A 15917-nucleotide genomic window follows, 5' to 3' on the forward strand; every position below is an offset into this window, starting at 1 on the left:
TCTGTAGCTAAACATTGATAACACGAAGAGCAGACTTTCGTCAACGGCATTACAAACCACTCCCAGCTAAGGATCAACTTTTCAAATTGCTTAAGAAGTGGACTTAAACTCTTTTATAAATTTCCAACCATCTTCTGGAGAGTCAATTCGTTTTGGTCGAGCATTGGGTGGAGTAATCATCAGACGGGCAACAGCTCATTTAAAAATTCCGCCATCACTTCCCAATATTTAATTCTTTCTGCATAAATCTCTGGGGCAAAATCTTCCACTATATGAATCTTAACTTCATTATAGATTAGCTTATCCCTTTTCCTTGCATTCCAAAGAATAGCTTCTTTGGTTGTAAAATAATGCAAACAGAGAATTATAGGACGTGGTTTAATTTCAGCTGATGATTTAAAACGCCAAATTCAGAAGGCTCTGTCCAATATTGGACAGGCTTCGAGAATGTCACTAAAAAGTGAATATAACATGTTCAAAAAAAACTTTAGTAGCTCACCGGTTTCCGTATTTTCAGGCAAACCTGGTATACGTAGATTCATCCTGCGATTTCTGTTTTCCAAATCAATTGTTTTCTTCTTAATTCTTCATAATTCCGAAGTATTCTCATTAATTTTCTTTTCCATAAGAGACATCTTCAAATCCTGTTCCTTAACAGATTGATCCATTAACTCAAATTCCCTTTCAATTCTGTGAGTACTCTGCTTAAGCGTCTGATATCGATCTTCCAAATTCTTCAAAGACTCCTGAATAGTGATGTTGGTTTTTACAAACAATTCATTAGCTTTCGTCAATTTATCCATTTTGGTATTCAGCGTACCGATCTTCACATTAATAGCTTCCATTGAAGAAAACATTCTTTCTGAAGTAGAAACTTCCTCTGATTTCTCTGTTTGTTGCGGCTCAGAAAGGGTTTTGCCACTACGTAATTCGGTTCCAGCCATTGTAATTAATCATAAAATCCTTCAACAAATATAATAAACCTTCAAACTTGAAACGGATCTAGCAGTGGAAAGTAAGTTATGAAAGATGGAGCTGAGACAGAAAAACGACTTACACCTTACACTGCCAAATGGAGATCAAGAGTCTTGCCATTAATGCTATATTCTGCCATCATATTTGACCTACCAAAATGAACCACCTCACACTTATCTGGGTTGAACTCCATCTACAGAGAGGGAAAGAAGAGGGTAATAGGCAGATGAGGAGAGGGGGGCACAGTGGCAAATAGAAGAAGAAGGAAGGGGAGGGAGAAAAATTACTGGAAGTTGGAGAAATCAATATTCATGCCATCAAGTTGGAGGCTACCAGATGGAAAATGAGGTGTTGCTCCTCCAATCTGAGAGTTGCCTCATCATGGCAATAGAGGAGACCATGGACTGACAAGTCAGAAGGGAGACTGGAATTAAAATGATTGGCCACCGGGTTGGTGGATGGTGCAGAGAATGATGTGCTGGATGCAGAGTCCCGTGGGTGGTAGGTGAAGACAAGAGGAACTCAGTCAGTGTTAAGGATACAGAGTCCCGTGGGTGGTAGGTGAAGACAAGAGGAACTCAGTCAGTGTTAAGGATGCAGAGTCCCGTGGGTGGTAGGTGAAGACAAGAGGAACTCGGCCAGTGTTAAGGATGCAGAGTCCCGTGGGTGGTAGGTGAAGACAAGAGGAACTCGGTCAATGTTAAGGATACAGAGTCCCGTGGGTGGTAGGTGAAGACAAGAGGAACTCGGCCAGTGTTAAGGATGCAGAGTCCCGTGGGTGGTAGGTGAAGACAAGAGGAACTCGGTCAATGTTAAGGATACAGAGTCCCGTGGGTGGTAGGTGAAGACAAGAGGAACTCGGTCAGTGTTAAGGATACAGAGTCCCGTGGGTGATAGGTGAAGACAAGAGGAACTCGGTCAGTGTTAAGGATACAGAGTCCCGTGGGCGGTAGGTGAAGACAAGAGGAACTCGGTCAATGTTAAGGCACCAGGATGATGTGTGGAGGGCAGATACCTGCGAAATGGAGGAGATGCGAGTGAGGGAAGTGTCAATTGTGGAGGAAGGGAAACCCTGTTCCTTGAAGAAGTAGGACATATCTGATTTCCCGGAAAAGAAAGCCTCACCTCACGGATACAAAGGAACTGATAGAAGAGAATGGTATTTTTACAGGAGAGGGATTGGGAAGAGGTACAGTGAAGATAGCTGTGGGATTCAGTAGGTTTACAAAAGATATCAATAGAGAGCTTATTCCCAGACATGGAGACCAAGAGATCGAGAAAGGAGAGAGATGTGTCAGAAATGGACCAAGTGAATTTAGGGGCAGGGTGGAAGTTAACCATAGCTCAAGTTCATAGATATCAAAGAAGGAACATTGGTTGACAGTGTGGAGAAGAACATACATGGCATGCTGATCTTTATAATTTGGGACACCAAGCAAGGTCAGAAATAGAAAGATAGGGCAGATGAATTCATGGCTGAGGTGCTGGAGCAGGGGGAGAGGTTCAGGTTCTTGGGATTTCTTCTGGGGATGGAAGCAACATGTGCAAGAGGGACAGGTTACACCTCAACCAGAGAGGGGCCACTATCCTTGCAGGAACGTTTGGGGTTGGGATGGAACTCTAAGCAGGAACAACACATGGATAAAGCAGTAATCTGCAAGAGCAAGTTTTGTATTCAGGATAACCAGGATATCAGGATAAAGGGAAGGAAAAAATTACTCAGTCAAACTACATTTAATTCACAGCATGAGGATTAAGAGGTAATGTGAGTGAGCTCAGAATGTGGATTGGCTCTGTGGACTGGGATGTTACAGCCATAACAGAAACATGGCTGAGAGAAGGGCAGGACTGGCAGCTCAATGCTCCAGAATACAGATGCTACAGCCATGACAGTAGATAGAGGATTCGGAAGCTTTTAAAAACTGAGAGAGAGCTACTAAAATAATTAATTAGAAGGGAAAAGATGAAATATGAATGCAAGCTAGCAAATAATATCAAAGTGGATAGTAGAGGTTTTTTCAAGTATGTTAAAAATAAAAGAGAGATGAGATTAGATATAGGACCACTAGAAGATGAGGCAGGAGAAATAATAACGTGGGACAAGGAGATGGCTGATGAACTAAATGAGTATTTTGCATCAGTCTTCCCTGTGGAAGACACTAGCAGTATGCCTGATGTTGTAGTGTGTGAAGGAAGAGAAGTGGGTGCAGTTACTATTACAAGAGAGAAGGTGCTCAAAAAGCTGAGAGACCTCGAGATACATAAGTCACCCGGACCAGATGAACTGCACCCTAGAGTTCTGAAAGATAGTGTTACAGATTGTGGTGGAATTAGAAATTATCTTTCAAAAATGATTGGATTCTGGCATGGTGCTAGAGGATTGGAAAATTGCAAATATCACTCCACTCTTTAAGAAAGGAGGAAGGCAGCAGAAAGGAAATTATAGACCAGTTAGCCATACCTCAGTGGTTGGGAAGAAGTTAGAGTCAATTGTTAAGGATGAGGTGTATTTGGTGACACAGGACAAGAGAGTACAAAGTCAGCATGGTTTCCTTCAGGGAAAATCCTGCCTGATGAGCTAGTTGGAATTCTTTGAGGAAGTTTCAAGTAGGATAGATAAAGTGAATGCTGTGGAAGTTGTATATCTGGACTGTCAGAAGGCCTTTGACAAGGTGCCACACATGAGGCTGCTTACCAATTTAAGAGCCCATGGTATTACAGGAAAGATACTAACATGGTTAGAGCATTGGCTGATTGGTAGGAGGCAGTGAGTGGGAATAAAAAGATCCTTTTCTGGTTGGCTGCCAGTGACTAGTGGTGTTCCGCAGGTGTCGGTGTTGGGACCACTTCTTTTTATGTTGTATATAAATTATTTAGATGATGGAATAGATAGCTTTGTTGCCAAGTTTGCAGATGATACGAAGATTGGTGGAGAGGCAAGTAGTGAAACGAGTAGAATGCAGAAAGTCTTAGACAAATTAGGAGAATGGACAAGAAAGTGGCAAATGAAATACAATGTTGGAAAATGCATGGTCATCCACTTTGGTAGTAGAAATAAATGTGCAGACTATTTTCTAAATGGGGTGAAAATCCCAAAATCTGAGATGTAAAGGGACTTGGGAGTCCTTGTGCAGAACATCCTAAAGGTTAACTTGCAGTTAGAGTCAGTGGTGAGGAAGGCAAATGCCATGTTAGCATTCATTTCAAGAGGTCTAGAATACAAGAACAAGGACGTGATGCTGAGGTTTTATAAGGCACTGCCATGGCCTCACCTTGAGTATTGTGAACAGTTTTGGGCTCCTCATCTTAGAAAAGATGTGCTTGCATTGGAGAGGGTGCAGAGGAGGTTCACAAGGATGATTCCAAGAATTAAGGGGTTATCACACAAGGAATAAAGGGTGGTGAATTTGTGGAATTTGTTGCCACATTTAACTGTGAGGCCTCGTCGTTGGGTGTATTTAAGTCAGAAATTCATAGGTTCTTGATTAGACATGACACCAAATGTTATGGGGAGAAGGCCGGGAACTGGGGTTAAGAAGGAGGAAAATAAAGGATTAGCCATGATTGAATGGCGGAGTAGACTCGATGGGCCAGATGGCCTAATTCTGTTCCTATGTTTTATGGTCTTATGGTCTTATGGACAGAGGTACAAATAAATGAGGAGGGGATGTTGCCTTTTGATCAGGGAGGACACAGCATCAGTGATTAGAGATGACATCTTTGGAGGTTCATTCTGTGAAACCGTATGGGTAGAACATCATTTCAAAGTCCTGGGAGTGAACATCACACACAACCTCTCATGGTCCCAGAACATATCCTACACGGCAGGAAAGCTCACCAACGCCTCATTTTTCTGAGGAGTCTGAGAGAGCGAGACTTTGCAGATCCATCCTCGTGTCATTCCACAGATGCACAGTAGAGGGCAGCCTAACAAGCTGCATCACTGCTTGGTACGGAAACTGCACTGCGGCGAACAGGAAGGTTCTACAATGGATAGTTAAAACTGACCAACCCATCACTGGCACCAGACTACCTGCCATCAGTGACATATTGTATGCAGAGTACGGTGTGGTCCATTCTCCCTCTCCTATCAGATTACTTCTTCTCCAGCCCTTTACCCTTCCTGCCCACCTGGCTTCACCTATCAACTTCCAGCTTGCCTCCTTCCCCTCCCCCCAACTTTTTATTCTGACATCTTCCCCCTTCTTTCTCAGTCCTGCAGGAGGCTCTCAGCCTGAAACGTTGACTGTTTATTCATTTCCAAAGATGCTGCCTGACCTGCTGAGTTCCTCCAGCATTTTGTGTGTGTCGTTTTGGACTTTCAGCATCTGCAGACTTTCTTATGTTTACATAGCATCCACGCCAGGACCACCAGACTCAAAAACAGTTCCTTTCCCCAAGCAGTGAGGCTGATCAACACCTCCACCTGCCAACTCCACCACTACTTTATAATTTCGCATCACTGACATTATGTACAGCCCAGTGTCACTTTATAGACAGACAATCAATCTATGCATGTAAGCTGTCTTGTGTATTTATAGTTATTTTGTGATTTTTATAATTGATAATGTGTTCTTCATATTTTGTATTTTTTGTGCTGCATTGCATCCAGAGTAATAATTATTTTGTTCTCCTTAAACTTGTGAACAGGAAATGACATTGAACGATATTTAAATTTTGAAAAGTTTCCTGAGTAGAGAGACCTAGACAGAGGGTGCAATACTGGACCTCCTCTTGGAGAATGAGGCAGGGAAAGTAACTGAGGGGGCAGTCAGGGAGCACTTTGGCTCTGGTGACCACAGTTCTTGTAGTTTTAAGATGGTGATGGAAAAGCAAGCATAGGTCCCCAAGTTAGGGTTGAAAACTGGGGCCGGGCTAATTTTGTGGGAATTAGGCAGGATCAAACAGAGGATTAAACTGGATTATGTGCATTTTTATGTGGATAAATTCTCAGGGCTTGACTGAGTATATCATCAGACTGTATGGGAGCTAAAAAAGAAATTGTGGAGGCTGTTGAAGAGACATTTGCTTCATTTTTAGCCACTGGTGAAATTTCCAAACACTGGAAAGTGGCTACTGTCATTCCATTGTTTAAGTAGAGTAACAAGGAGAAGCCAGAGAATTACTTGAAGAAGTAACTAAAACTGCAGATGAGAGTAGGGCAGTGGATGTTGTCTACTTTGACCTTTGCAAAGTGTTCAAGGTCCCACATGGCAGTTTAGCTCCCATGGAATCCAAGGAGAGCAATTTGGGTGAATTCAAAATGAATTCAAATAACCCTTGTTATTTGTTATTTATAGAATGATTTGCATGTGAGTACACGAGGCTTGGTTAGCAAATATGCAGATGACACAAAATGAGGAGATGTTGATGATAGTGAAGAAGATTATCGTAGATTGAATAGTGATCCTGATCATTGAGGGAAGAGGGCCGAGAAGTGGCAAATAGATTTCGATACAGATAAGTATAAGGTACTAGATGCATTTTGGAAAATCAAACTAGTTTGCGACTGGTACTCTGAATGTTCGGTCTCCAGGGAGTGCAATGGAACAGAGAGACCTCAGAGTACAAGTACATCGTTCATTGAAAGTGGTGTCACAGGTAGACAGGGTGGTGAAAAGGGCATTTAGCATGCTGACCATCTTCAGTCAGGACATTGAGTAGAGGAATTGGGACATTATGCTGCAGTTGTATTAGTCATTGGTAAGGCCACACTTGGAGTACTGTGTACAGCTTTGTTCAGCCTGTTATAGGAAAGTTGTAATGAAACTAAACCAAGTGTAGAAAATATTTACGAGGATTTTGCCAAGACTAGAGTTATAGGGAGAGGTTGGCCAGGCTAAGTCTTTATGGATTGGAACATGGGGGAATGAGACCTTACAGAAATGTTTAAAATAATGAGAAACATAGATTAGGTGGACGGAATCAGCCATCCCCAGGGAGGGATCCCAAATCTAGGGGTGGGCAGAGATTTCAGGTGAGAGTGGAAAGATGTAACAGAGATCTGAGGAGCAACTTTTTCACACAGAGGTTGGTGAGTAGATGGAACGAACTGTCAGAGGAAGTAGTTGTGGGAAGTAGAAGCTTTTCATGTGGGAAATATTTGGATCAGTACATTCAGGGGCAGTACTTGGAGAGATATGGGACAAATACAGTAAATTAGTATGAGCTGGGAGAACAATGTGGTCAGCATGGACTCGTTGGGCTGAAGGGCCTGTACCCATGCTGTATTCTCTATGATTCTGCGTTGCAACTTTACAAAACACTGGATAGGCCACACTGGGAGTACTGTGTGTAGTTCTGGTCACAACACTAAAGGAAGGATGTGGTTGCACTGGAGAGAGTGCAGAGGAGATTCGCCAGGATGTTGCTGGATTGGAGGAGTTTGGTTATGGGGAAAGATTGCATCGGCTGGGCTTGGTTTCCCTGGAGTGACGACAACTGAGGAGTGACCTTTATAAGTATACAAGGTTGTGAAAGGCATAGATGGGGTAGAGAGTGAAAATCATTTCCCGTGGTATGGCAGGGGTATCAAAAGCAACTTTTGGGTTTAAGCTGAGAGGAAGGAGTTTTGAAGGAGATGTGTGGGATGACCTCGGGGGTGAGGACCCCCTGCCCGGCCAAACCTTGGAACTCTTGTTTGGGTGGATGCTCGCGACGTGTCCCCTGTTTCAAATCAGTACCCCGGAATAACAAACAGTACACGATATGCAGTTAAACGATTAAGATTTTATATTTGACTGTGGGGTTAGTAGATAAACAAAATATAAAATAAAATGTGCCAAGAGACTTATTAATCAATTCGGCAGTTCGTCACAAATCGTTGGAGCTCACGGATTCCCCTGCGCTGATCCTTCGATCGTTGTCGACCTCTGAGCTCCCGCCCGGAGCCCGGAGAGTCGGGTGGCCCACCGACTCCTCGAGCCGCATGTCCTCCCTTCATTCCCCTCGCGCCTTCTGCCCAAAGCTCGCGAAAAAACGATAGATTTTAAACAGACAAGAAAGAATAACCTCTCTCCCATTGGTTAACACTGAATTCCAAAGCCGCGTTATCTCTACTATTAACCCAAACATGCTGCTACAGAGAACCCACTACCTCAGCAGTTAACATTACAGAGAAGCCATTTTATTAGCCTTAGCAGTTAGCATAAAAGTGAACCCCTCACACATAGATGGGGTAGAGAGTGATAATCATTTCCCATGGTACGATAGGGGTATCAAAAAGAACTTTCGGGTTTAAACTGAGAGGAAGGAGTTTTGACGGAGATGTGTGGGATCAGTTTTTAAACAAAGAATGATTGACATCTGAAACACACTGACAGAGGATAACATGTTTAGTAGTACAAGAACGATTTAGAACCGCATTTAAATAGACAGGGTTTAGAAGGGTATTGACCTCATGTGGACCAATGGAATTGGTGTCCATGGCCGGTTAAAATAGCAACAAGTAATTTTCACCAATGTGCATCATTCATCTAGAATTTATAAGGGATTATTTCATTCATTACAGGCAGGAACGAAGGAACTAATGAGAACAACCATGGTGAAACAGAACAGGTATTTTGTTCATATAAATTCCTGCAGTTTTCTTGTGTTTAAATAGTTTGTAAATTCACTGTTATTTCTCCCTCTCTCAGTTCACACATGAATAAACTCATTGGAATTTTCCTGCTCTATTTAGAAACATAGAAAAACTACAAAGTTGTGCTGAACATGTCCCTCCATTAGAAATTACTAGGCTTACCTATAGCCCTCTATTTTTCTAAGCTCCATGTACCTATCTAGAAGTCTTTTAAAAGACCCTATTGTATCTACCTCCAACACCATTGCTGGCAGCCCATTCCATGCACACACCACTCTTTGAGTAAAAAACTTACCCCTGACATCTCCTCTGTACCTACTCCCCAGCACCTTAAACCTGTGTCCTCTTGTGGCAACCATTTCAGCCCTGGGAAAAAACCTCTGACCATCCACATGATCAATGCCTCTCATCATCTTATAACCTCTACCAGGTCACCTCTCATCCTACGTCACTCCAAGGAGAAAAGGCCGAGTTCACTCAACCTATTCTCATAATGCATGCTCCCCAATCCAGGCAACATCCTTGTAAATCTCCTCTGCACCCTTTCTATGGTTTCCACGTCCTTCCTGTAGTGAGGCGACCAGAATTGAGCACAGTACTCCAAGTGGGGTCTGACCAGGGTCCTATATAGCTGCAACATTACCTCTCAGCTCTTAAACTCAATCCCACGATTGATGAAGGCCAATGCACCGTATGCCTTCTTAACCACAGAGTCAACCTGCGTAGCAGCTTTGAGTGTCCTATGGACTTGGACCCGAATATTCCTCTGATCCTTCACACTGCCAAGAGTCTTACTGTTAATACTATATTCTGCCATCATATTCTACCAAAATGAACCACCACTTCACACTTATCTGGGTTGAACTCCATCTGCCACTTCTCAGCCCAGTTTTGCATCCCATCGATGCCCTGCTGTAACCTCTGACAGCCCTCCACACTATCCTCAACACCCCCAACCTTTGTGTCATCAGCAAATTTCTATCTCATCCCTGCACTTCTTCATCCAGATCATTTATAAAATTCATGAAGAGTAAGGGTTCCAGAACAGATCCCTGAGGCACACCATTGGTCATCAATCTCCATGCAGAATATGACCTGTCCACAACCACTCTTGCCTTCTGTGGGCAAGCCAGTTCTGGATCCGCAAAGCAATGTCCCCTTGGATCCCATGCCTCTTTACTTTCTCAATAAGCCTTGCATGGGGTACCTTATCAAATGCCTTGCTGAAATCCATGTACACTACATCTACCGCTCTTCCTTCATCAATGTGTTTAGTCACATCCTCAAAAAATTCAGACAGGCTCATAAGGCACGACCTGCCCTTGACAAAGCCATGCTGACTATTCCTAATCATATTATACCTCTCCAAATGTTCATAAATGCTGCCTCTCAGGATCTTCTCCATCAACTTACCAACCACTGAGGTAAGACTCACTGGTCTCTAATTTTCTGGGCTATCTCTACTCCCTTTCTTGAATAAAGGAACAACATCCACAAACCTCCAATCCTCCAGAACCTCTCCCATCCCCACTGATGATGCAAAGATCATTGCCAGAGGCTCAGCAATCTCCTCCCTCGCCTCCCAGAGCAACCTTGGGTACATCTCATCCAGTCCCAGCGACTTATCCAATTTGATGCTTTCCAAAAGCTCCAGCACATCATCTTTCTTAAAATCTATGTGCTCAAGCTTTTCAGTCTGCTGCAAGTCATCACTACAATCACCAAGATCCTTTTCCGTAGTGAATACTGAAGTATAGTATTCATTAAGTACCTCTGCTATTTCCTCCAGTTCCATACACACTTTCCCACTGTCACACTTGATAGGTCCTATTCTTTCACGTCTTATTGTCTTGCTCTCCACATACTTGTAGAATGCCTTGGGGTTTCTTTAATCCTGTGCGCCAAGGCCTTCTCATGGCCCCTTCTGGCTCTCCTAATTTCCTTCTTAAGCTCCATCCTGTTAGCCTTATAATCTTCTAGATCTCTAACATTACCTAGCTCTCTGAACCTTTCGTAAGCTTTTCTTCTTGACTAGATTTATTACAGTCTTTGTACACCACGGTTCCTGTACCCTACCATAACTTCCCTGTCTCATTGGAATGTACCTATGCAGAATTCTACACAAATATCCCCTGAACATTTGCCACATTTCTTCCATACTTTTCCCTGAGAACGTCTGTTTCCGATTTAAGCTTACAATTTCCTGCCTGATAGTCTCATAATTTTCCTTACTCCAATTCAACGCTTTTCTAACTTGTCTGGTCCTATCTCTCTCCAATGCTATTGTAAAGGAGATAGAATTATGATCACTATCTCCAAAATGCTCTCCCACTGAGAGTACTGACACCTGACCAGGTTCATTTCCCAATACCAAATCAAGTACAGCCTCTCCTCTTGTCAGTTTTTCTACATATTGTGTCAAGAAACCATCCTGAACACACCTAACAAACTCCTCCCCACCAATATCCATTGCTCTAGGAGAAGCCAATCGATATTTGGGAAATTAAAATCTCCCATCATGACAACTCTGCTATTATTACACCTTTCCAGGATCTGTTTCCCTATCTATTCCTAGATATCCCTGTTACTATTGGGTGGCCTGTAAAAATCACCCAGTAAAGTTATTGACCCCTTCCTGTTCCTGACCTCCACCCACAGAGACTCCATAGACAATCGTTCCATGGCGTCCACTTTTTCTGCAGCCATGACACTATCTCTGATCAACAGTGCCATGCCCCCAGCGCTTTTGCCTCCCTCCTTATCCTTTCTGAAACATCTAAAACTCGGCACTTGAAGTAACCATTCCTGTCCCTGAGTCATCCAAGTCTCTGTAATGGCCACCATATCATATCTCCAAGCTCTACGCTTCACGCTCTAAGCTCATCCGCTTTGTTCACAATACTCCTTGCATTAAAATAAACACATCTCAATTCTTTGAACAGAGCACGTCCCTTCTCTATCACCTGCCTATCCTCCCTCTCGCACTGTCTACAAGCTTTCTCTATTTTGGCAAGGGGTACAGCCACAGGGGTACTCTCTAGTACCTGACTCTTCCCCTTCCCCCTCATGACTGTGACCCACTTGTCTGACTCCCTTGGCCCCGGTGAGACCACCTGCCAATAACTCCTCTCTATCACCTCCTCACTCTCCCTGACCAGACGAAGGTCATTGAGCTGCAACTCCAGTTCCCTAACTCGGTCCCTTAGGAGCTGCAGCTCGACACACTGAGTGCAGATATGGCCATCCGGGAGGCTGGGAGACTCCAGGACCTCCCACATCTGACACCAAGCACAGAAAACTGGCCTCAGACACATACTTCCTCCTTTCCGCAACTAACACAAGTAAACCTACTTCACCTCGTCCCATTACCGCCTAAGCCCGTTGAGCCAAAGCCCGATCGCCCTGCTTCCTCTCACTCCTCTGCCTACTGTATATGGTGGTCATCTTTTTAAATCTTTCTCGCTGTACTGGCTGACGTCAGGTGCCTGCGCAGTCCCTCCTCTCTTTTACCCCGAGTAGTAAAATCTGCCTCAGCTCCAGAAATCAGCCGGTCACCCGCAGCCTTCTTGCTCCAAATCAAAACCTGGTTTTGATTTATGATGCCATTCTCTCTCATTTATTGATACATGGGTTAGCAGGAATCATGACCTCTGTTACTGTCAATAATATCTGGTTAATTTTAATTTATTTGACAGTATCCCTTAGTGTTTCATTACATTCTTGTTTGGACACTATTATGGTTATTTACCATTTCTACCAGTCTGTGTCTGGTTCTGCAGAAAGTGGTTGTCTCTGTCTGACCCCTTTGTAACATCAGTTATGTCCAATTAGTCACCTCTGCCTCTCCCTCATCCCACTCCCCTCCCCTGCCCTGTCCCACACCCCTCCCCCACTCTGCCTGTCACTCTGTGCCATCTTTATCTCAGTGAACAAAGTGAAGATTTGTCATCATGTATAACAAACACATTCTGTCTATTTTAGGATCATGGAGAAGTGCAGGAATTACAAACTCTCAGCCCAGGTCATGAAGCCGAACCTGAAAATCATCCAGTCAGTTAAAAGGGACACGACAGCCTTCAGTTCCAGAGGTGACTGTGAGGGCAGGTTCTGTGTCCCTGCTGTAGACTGGAGCCTGGAAAATCCTTCCCTCCAACAGTGGGAACATGGTGCTCTGCAGCTGTAACTTGTCTTACCCTGAGTGAGAACAATACTGCACTCATTTCAGCTCTCAGCTTCCAGTGAGAAATTCAATCCTTGATAATCTGGCAGGATTCTCATTGGCACCGGAAGCATTTTAAGGAACCATGAAAGAGGAGCCCAGAGGGGCTCGGGCCACAAGACCTTATGGGTTTGTCTCTGATTTAGATCACTGGAAGGTGCAATAACTACATAATATGTGCTTCAGAAGACAGTCCTGACTGCAATCTGGGACATCAAATGCAGGCTCCCACTCACAGTTCAACTGCTTTGCCTGATGAAGACAACCACAATCAGGTTTATTGTCACGGTGTTATGAGATGAAATTTGTTGTTTTGTGACAAGATCACTGCCTCTCAGATTCCTCGCCTTGGGATCATTCATTGCTGATCTCTACCACATCTCACACTTTACTCCTTGCTGCTGCCTGGCTGTAGCCCTGGAGGGTCACCAAGGCCCCCTTGTACAACAAGCTCCTCTTGTGGTTAATGTTCCCCACCAGGATGACAAGGTCTCTCTGAGTCCCTCTCCTTTCCCATCATTTCCAATCTGTTTGTGAAGCAGTAACACTTCCTATTACTTGTATTTGTTTGTGCCATCGAGGCTGACTTCCCCTGTCGTAGCAGAGAGGTGAAGTGCTGGCAGCTGAGAGAGATCAAACAGAACATCCCAATGTCACCATTTTCACTCCCGGCCATGGCATTGCTCTTCCATCACGTCGGTGTTACAGGAGTTACCCTTTGTACCCTCACAGTGGTCAGTTGGAACTGGAGTTCCTCTGTTCACCCGTTTACTGGAATCTGTGCAATGAAATCACCCGGCTACAGTTTCAGGACAATAATCCCCATTCATACACGGATCGTTAACCCTGAGTATAATAATGAGGCCGGCATCATCCAACTCGGAGTGACGCATCAGTGATGAGCATTTTCTTCATCAATCCACAAACATCGAACTATTACTCCTGGGCCATCCTGAGAAGGGTCACAGAGTCACACAGCACAGAAACAGGCCCTTCGGCCCACCAAGTCCATGCTGACCTTGTTGCCCATCACACTGATCCCACTTGCAATCATTGTGGGATCTACGTCAAATCTGTCATTTTCCTGCCCAGACTGTCTGCTGTTAGTCAAACTGAGGACAGTGTGTATACGCCATCCCACCTTTGTGTTGTTGTATCAGACTAAACCAGTGAATCCAAGCCCAGAAATCCTTTCCATTTTGTACAAGTATTAAAACTGCCCTGGCTGTTGCACTAATGCTGTTATTAGAAATCTCATAAAGATTGTGATTTCCCCAGTGCTAATACCAGGTACAGCATTTCCTCACAAAATCCCTCCCATTTCTGTACAGAGCAGTGAAACTGCAATAAAACCCTGAGTTTGAATGTTGTATTGGAGGGTGATTTTGGGATATTTTAATCCTATACTGTATGTATAGGTGTACATTTGTATTTTAAACATATTGCCTGATGCCTCTTTATGATCATTGCTGATTAAATAAACCACTTCTGTTTTGCTGTTGGTGATAATTCTTTAATGGGATCAGCCTAATTATGGGATAATTTACAATGTCCGATTAACCTCCCACCTTTGGACTGTGGGAGGACAGCGGAACATCCAAGGAAACCCACACAGTCACAGGGAGTGTGTACAAACTCCTTACAGACAGTGGTGGGAATTGAACCCGGGTCACTGGTACCATAAAGTGTTGTGCTGACCAATACGCTACAATGGTACAGAAAATGCTAGAAACACTCAGCAGTTCAGGCAGCATCTGTGAAAAGAGAAACAGAATTAATGTTTGTGATAGCTCCATCTTCCTCTCACCCCAACCCTCCCCCCTCCTCACTCCCCCCTCTGATCCCAGCTCTCATCCGTGCCGGGTCTTTACCATCCCCTCCGACCTTCAACTGTCGGAGGCAGAATGCTCTGTCCTCAGTAAGGGCCTCGCCTTTGTCCCCCTTCGCCCACACCTCAGCGAGTTCCACATTCGCCATGATGCGGAACTCTTCTTCCGCCGTCTCCGACTCCGAGCCTACTTCTTCGGCAAGGACTCTTCCACCTCCACCGATGACCCCTTCTCCCGTCTTCAACCCTCCTCTTCTTCATGGACACCCCGCTCTGGTCTTCTGCCTGCTCTGGATCTCTTTATCGCTAATTGCCGATGGGACATCAAACGTCTCGACTTCACCGCACCTTGTCCCCATTCCAACCTCACTCCTTCCGAACGCTCTGCTCTCCACTCCCTCCGCACTAATCCTAACATTATTAAACCCGCCGATAAGGGGGGTGCTGTTGTAGTCTGGCGTACTGACCTCTACCTTGCCGAGGCACAGTGACAACTCGCGGATACCTCCTCTTATTTACCCCTTGATCGTGACCCCACTAAGGAGCACCAGGCCATTGTCTCCCACACTATCACTGACTTTATCCGCTCAGGGGATCTCCCATCCACTGCTACCAACCTTATAGTTCCCACACCCCGCACTTCCCATTTCTACCTCCTACCCAAGATCCACAAACCTGCCTGTCCTGGCCGACCTATTGTCTCAGCTTGCTCCTGCCCCACTGAACTCGTTTCTGCATACCTCGACACGGTTTTATCCCCCCTTGTTCAATCCCTTCCTAACTATGTTCATGACACTTCTCACGCTCTTAAACTTTTCGATGATTTTAAGTTCCCTGGCCCCCACCGCTTTATTTTCACCACGGATGTCCAGTCCCTATATACTTCCATCCCCCATCAGGAAGGTCTCAAAGCTCTACGTTTCTTTTTGGATTCCAGACCTAATCAGTTCCCCTCTACCACCACTCTGCTCCGTCTAGCGGAATTAGTCCTTACTCTTAATAATTTCTCCTTGGGCTCCTCCCACTTCCTCCAAACTAAAGGTATAGCTATGGGCACCCGTATGGGTCCTAGCTATGCCTGCCTTTTTGTTGGCTTTGTGGAACAATCTATGTTCCGTGCCTATTCTGGTATCTGTCACCCACTTTTCCTTTGCTACATCGACGACTGCATTGGCGCTGCTTCCTGCACGCATGCAGAGCTCGTTGACTTTATTAACTTTGCCTCCAACTTTCACCCTGCCCTGAAGTTTACCTGGTCCATTTCCGACACCTCCCTCCCCTTTCTCGATCTTTCTGTCTCTGTCTCTGGAGAC

The 15917-nt window shown here is 44.5% G+C and overlaps 1 protein-coding gene across 4 annotated transcripts in view; it reads left to right on the forward strand.

Annotated features, from left to right (window-relative positions):
• Positions 1-14290, forward strand: part of LOC134346678 (uncharacterized) — a 213327-nt gene extending 199037 nt beyond the window's left edge. For all 4 annotated transcript variants that reach the window (XM_063048178.1, XM_063048179.1, XM_063048176.1 and 1 more), the window contains 2 exons: positions 8486-8532; positions 12539-14290. In XM_063048178.1, the coding sequence (XP_062904248.1) occupies positions 8486-8532; positions 12539-12616 (125 nt within the window). In that variant the 3' untranslated portion in view covers positions 12617-14290. The remainder of the gene's footprint in view (positions 1-8485; positions 8533-12538) is intronic.
• Positions 14291-15917: the final 1627 nt, after the last annotated feature.

The sequence above is a fragment of the Mobula hypostoma genome, chromosome 5 (assembly GCF_963921235.1).
Source record: "Mobula hypostoma chromosome 5, sMobHyp1.1, whole genome shotgun sequence".
Classification (NCBI taxonomy): domain Eukaryota; kingdom Metazoa; phylum Chordata; class Chondrichthyes; order Myliobatiformes; family Myliobatidae; genus Mobula; species Mobula hypostoma.